Source organism: Trichechus manatus, unplaced genomic scaffold (assembly GCF_000243295.1).
Source record: "Trichechus manatus latirostris isolate Lorelei unplaced genomic scaffold, TriManLat1.0 scaffold00069, whole genome shotgun sequence".
NCBI lineage: Eukaryota > Metazoa > Chordata > Mammalia > Sirenia > Trichechidae > Trichechus > Trichechus manatus.
The window spans coordinates 8850338-8855081 of NW_004444005.1; the positions used below are offsets into that span (position 1 = coordinate 8850338).

General features: G+C 63.5%; 1 protein-coding gene across 2 annotated transcripts in view; it reads left to right on the plus strand.

Moving 5' to 3' along the window:
* The window catches only part of GRAMD4 (GRAM domain containing 4), a 67882-nt gene extending 65679 nt beyond the window's left edge, over nucleotides 1-2203 (plus strand). For both annotated transcript variants that reach the window (XM_023734623.1, XM_004380014.2), the window contains 2 exons: nucleotides 736-804; nucleotides 1327-2203. In XM_023734623.1, the coding sequence (XP_023590391.1) occupies nucleotides 736-804; nucleotides 1327-1431 (174 nt within the window). In that variant the 3' untranslated portion in view covers nucleotides 1432-2203. The remainder of the gene's footprint in view (nucleotides 1-735; nucleotides 805-1326) is intronic.
* Nucleotides 2204-4744: the final 2541 nt, after the last annotated feature.

Below are 4744 nucleotides of genomic sequence, written 5' to 3' on the forward strand. Positions count from 1 at the left end.
TGTGCGGCCTGGCACGTCCTCCCCAGCTGTCCCCCGACCCGTGTGCGGCCTGGCACGTCCTCCCCAGCTGTGCCCCGACCCGTGTGCGGCCTGGCGTGTCCGCCCCAGGCGTGCCCCGGCCCGTGTGCGGCCTAGCTTGGGCTGGGCACAGGTGTCCTCCAGCCCCCCAGGTGGCCTTGTTCCCTAGACAATGAGGAGATTGGCTCCATGGAGGCCGTCACTGCCTCTGTCACACACCTGCGAGTGGGGGTAGGGATCAAACCCACTCCAGCGCCTCCCGCCCACCAGGGACCCCCGCCCTCTGACACGCACGCTTGCCCCACACGGTGGCATCCGGGGCAGAGGTGCAGGTCCTGTTGGGGGTGAGCACCAGCCATTGGCATGGCAGGTCCCCCTCCAGAGAGGAGGAGGGGGTGGGGTTGGTGTGACCCAGTGGCCGGGGTCTGCCTCACCTGCCCTGGGGTTGGACAGCAGGGACAGATGCCCTTTGGTGACAGTGCTGGGGAGCGTGTTCTGTGCCCCGTCCCTACCTGCCGTGCCCTGGGCACCCCCCAGCCAGGCAGGTGCTGTCCCCGCTGGCAGCAGGGTTTGGGGGCAGGTCCCAGTCAGAAAGCTCTCAGATGCCCTTCCCATCCTGTGCGGCCAGGAAGCCCTGGGTCTGCTCGGGGTGGGTGGGGTGAGCGCTGTCGCTGGTCCCGGGAGGGGCCCGTGGTGATGCGCGCTCTCACCTTTCAGTACAAGGTCCTCTCCGTCCTCCCGGGGTCGGGCATGGGGATCGCAGTGTCCACACCCTCGACCCAGAAGGTAAGGGCTGGCAGGGCCTGGGGGCTGGGGCGGGCAGGTGCAAGGCTTGGGGCAGGGTCTGGGGGTGCTGGGCGGGTGCAGGGCTTGGGGTGGCGTCTGGGGGCGCTGGGCGGGTGCAGGGCTTGAGGTGGGGTCTGGGGGCGCTGGGAGGGTGCAGGACCTGGAGGGGGCCTGGGTGGATGCAGGGCTTGGGGAGCAGTCTCGGGGGGACAGGCAGGTGCAGGGCTTGGGGCACGGTCCTGGGGGGGGTGGCCGGGTGGGCACAGGACATGGGCAGGGGTCTGAGGCCTCCCCATGGCAGCAGGCACCTGCTGTGCCCTCAGGAGTCTGGGGCCGGGAGACTTGCCCTTTTGGGGGCTGTGGAATCAGCTCCTCTGGAAGAGGAAGAAGGTGGGGCTGCTTCTCGGTGGGCGTGGTCTGCCCTTTGGCCCCTGGCCCCTGTGCTGATGGAGGCAGGTGGGCCTGCTGTGCTGGTCTGGGGGCCCAGGTGACGGATGGCTCACCAGGTCCCCCTCCCGCTAGCCGCTGGTGTTCGGGGCCATGGTGCACCGCGACGAGGCGTTCGAGGCCATCTTCAGCCAGTACATGAAGATCACGTCGGCGGCAGCTGCGGGCGGGGACAGCTAGTACCAGCTCTAGGTGCTGCTGGGATTTTCCTTGAACCGTGTGGTAGTGGAAACAATTGGACATCCTCATGATCTTTTGCAATAACCCCTGGACTGTGGTTTCTGTTGTGCCGGCCCCAAATCACAGACGCCTCCCAGCGGGGCTGGGGTCTGCCGGACGGTGCCGCTGCCACCGGGTCCTGAAGCACTTTTTATGCACATTTGGGACATGGAGGCGGAGGGTCCCTCAGAGGCCCGCGTGAAGGAGGACAGCAGGACACCCGTCCCTGCCGTGACCACGCCCAGCTCCTCCTGGTTCTGGCCATCCGATGCGGCTCCTGAACAGGGAAGCTCCCCATGCCATAGGTGAGGCACAGGGTGTGTTCCCACCTGTGAGGTGGAAGGTGAATGAGAGGTCAGGGACCACGGAGGAAAAGGGGCTGGCCGGTCTTGCCGCTCCCTCAGCGCGACCAGCTGTGTTTGTCTTGGGAGTGGTGGGGCTGGGGAAGGCGCAGCTCCATCCGCTGACCGGGTCTCACCCTGGGCATGCCACCCTGGGATGGGCGCTCAGTGGGCTGGACGCTCGGCGGGCCGGTGGGAGGGAGCGTCTGGTTCTCACGCCGGGCGGGACTCGCCGCAGTATGGCAAAAAGCACATCTTGTGACACTCGCTTCTCTGGAGAGGCCGGGGGAGCGCCAACCCAGCCTTCCGGCACATGGAGGAGAAGTCACCCCAGCTGACCGCAGCTCTGGGGTGGGTTCCAATCCGTGTAAGAGTGGGGAGGGTGCTGAGATGGGGGGACGAGGGCGGACAGGAGCCCCGGGGCCCGTGGTGCCGGTCATCTTGGGAGGTCGCTGCCTGAGGCCCAGAGGGTGGGGGCCGGGGCTTCCCTCCCCCGACATCCACCAGTAGTGTGCGCCTGGGCTGAGCCCTCGCCCCCACCGGGAAACAGCCTCCCATGACCCCCACACCCCGGAAAAAGGCAGCCGATGGGGGGCCGCGGCGCGGCTCCGGGCCAAGTTTATTCCGAGACCCCTGCACCTGGTTTGGACACGAGGAGAAGGCCATTTGGAGGCTTTGGGACAGGCGGGCGGCCTCTCTGGAGAAGGGGTGGGCAGGGATGCAGGCGCGGCCAGCGGAGCAGTGACTCCTCGGCCCGCTGGCGCGTCCCCTGTCCGGAGCCTCCCATGAGGGCGCTGTTTTTTGAAGAAACAGAAGATTATATTTTTTACAGAGAGCAAGCTGTTTTTCTTATTTTTGTATCATTTTTCAAATGTAATTTTTACCTTTCCTCCGACCCTCATTTGCTGGCTTGAGGAGGAATCTGGTGGTGGCCCGTTGACCCCCTTACATGTGCGCTGACCCCCTTACACTGGTCTCGCAGCTGGTTCTGGGGAGCGCTTTGGGGGGGTGACACTGGCCAGCCAGGGGAAGCACATGCCCCATCCCGACGTGTCACCGAGGCCGCGGGGCGGGGGGAAGCTGACAGGCAGTCGGTTTCATCCTGCACTGTCACTGCTAGGGGAGGAGGGCGGGTGGGCAGACTGCAACCCTGGCTTGGCCCCGACCGTGAATGCACGTGGAAGCCTTGGGGGCACCTGGGATCACACCCAGGAGGACCCCCACGGTGCCTGAGGTGCAGCAGGGTGGCCCTGAACTGGCCCAGGGATGGCTGCACAGGGACCCCGGTCCTGGTCACATCCCTTCCACAGGCCTGGCGGCAGCAGCGTGGGGGCCGAGGGCCGCAGGGGCTGAGGGCCACCCCGCCAAGCGCTTCTGTTTAACAGCAGGAGTTGTGTCTCCGGGCACAGGCAGGGGTGTGGGGCGTGCACTGTGGAAAGGCTTTAACTCTTGCGCAGAAGTGGGTGGATTAGTCGGAGTCCCTTCTGAGAAGAAAGGGCAATGAAACTGACCACTCCCGGGGAGACCACGGCCCAGCACGTGGCCTTAGCAGTGGGGGGGACGGGCCGAGCCAGCACTGGAAGCCCGTGAAGGCGGGCGGCCTTTGCGGGGGCAGACGCGGCCCTGTGTGGCCCCCAGGCGCCTGCGGGAGAGAGGGCCCGGGCACCGTTAATGGAATTGTGTAAATCTGGGCCGATATTTAATTTCTACAGCTAATCGTTGAGCTAGAATGAATGTTGACTTTTTTACGTCTGCAGCTTGAGTCTATTTTGGATCTGTAAATAATCGTCACCCGTGTACTTTTGTTCAACAAAAGGATCGTACTGTATGAGCAACCAATGGAAACAATTCCCCTGTAACATTTTTTTAAAACCTTGTTTGTTTAAAGAAAAAGCCTTGTATAAATTATAATTTTTATTTAAATAAACCTGAAATGCTTTGTGCTAACGCATGTGGCTTAAGTGGGGCGGGGGAGGGGGGCGGCGGGGACATGGGCGGCCAGAGGAAGGTGCTGGATTGTGGGTGTGGAGAGGCGGGGAGCGGGGTGCCCAGAGTTCCAGAAGATTGCCCATGGGGGAGCCAGGTGGCAAGGGGGAGGCCGACGGCGGGGAGCCATCCAGGGTCAGCACAGGGAGGGGTGGGGAGTGGGGCTGTCACCTTAGGGGCAGGCAGAGACAGGCAGAAGCAGCACCTTGAGTTGGGGGGGCAGGTCCTGGCCCTCCGCAAAGGTGGCATCCTGCCTTCCTGGGGGACGTGAGCATCTGGGGGACCAGGCACTGCCCAGGCCCGACTGACCAACCCTGTGTCATTCTCTTTTCCGGCAGGGGAGCCCAGTGGCTGTGACCTCTAGTGCGTCAGCCTCCCCTCCCCCCGAAGTCCACGGTCTGGGCGGTGGGAGGTTTCAGGGACCTGGGCACAGGTGCCCCCAGCAGCCCTCTGGCTCAGCCACTCCAGACTGGCACTGGGCACGGTAGGGTGCAGGAACTCGCCCAACTCTGAAACTGCCTCAGTGATGCACCGACCTCGGCCAGGGCCTCTGTGGCTCCCAGCTGCCCACGGCTCCAAGCCCTGGTTCCTCAGAGCGAGGTGGAGGCAGGGCGGGAACCAAGTCTTGTGGGTCAGCTCCGCTTTCACAGGCCTGGCCTCGTGAAGTTGAGTATTTGCATACTCTATCCATCCACTTACCCAGCCATCCACCCCTTCATCCATCCCCTAATCCATCCATCTGTATCTCCATCCATCCGTCCGTCCTCCACCCATCTGTATCTCCATTTATCCACATCCATTCTTTTCCATCCATCCATTCATATCTCCATTCCTCCCTCCATCCATCCGTATTTCTACCCATCCATCCATCCATCCATCCATCCATATCTCCATCCATCCATCCATCCGTATCTCCATCCATCCATCCCTCCCTCCCTCCCTCCCTC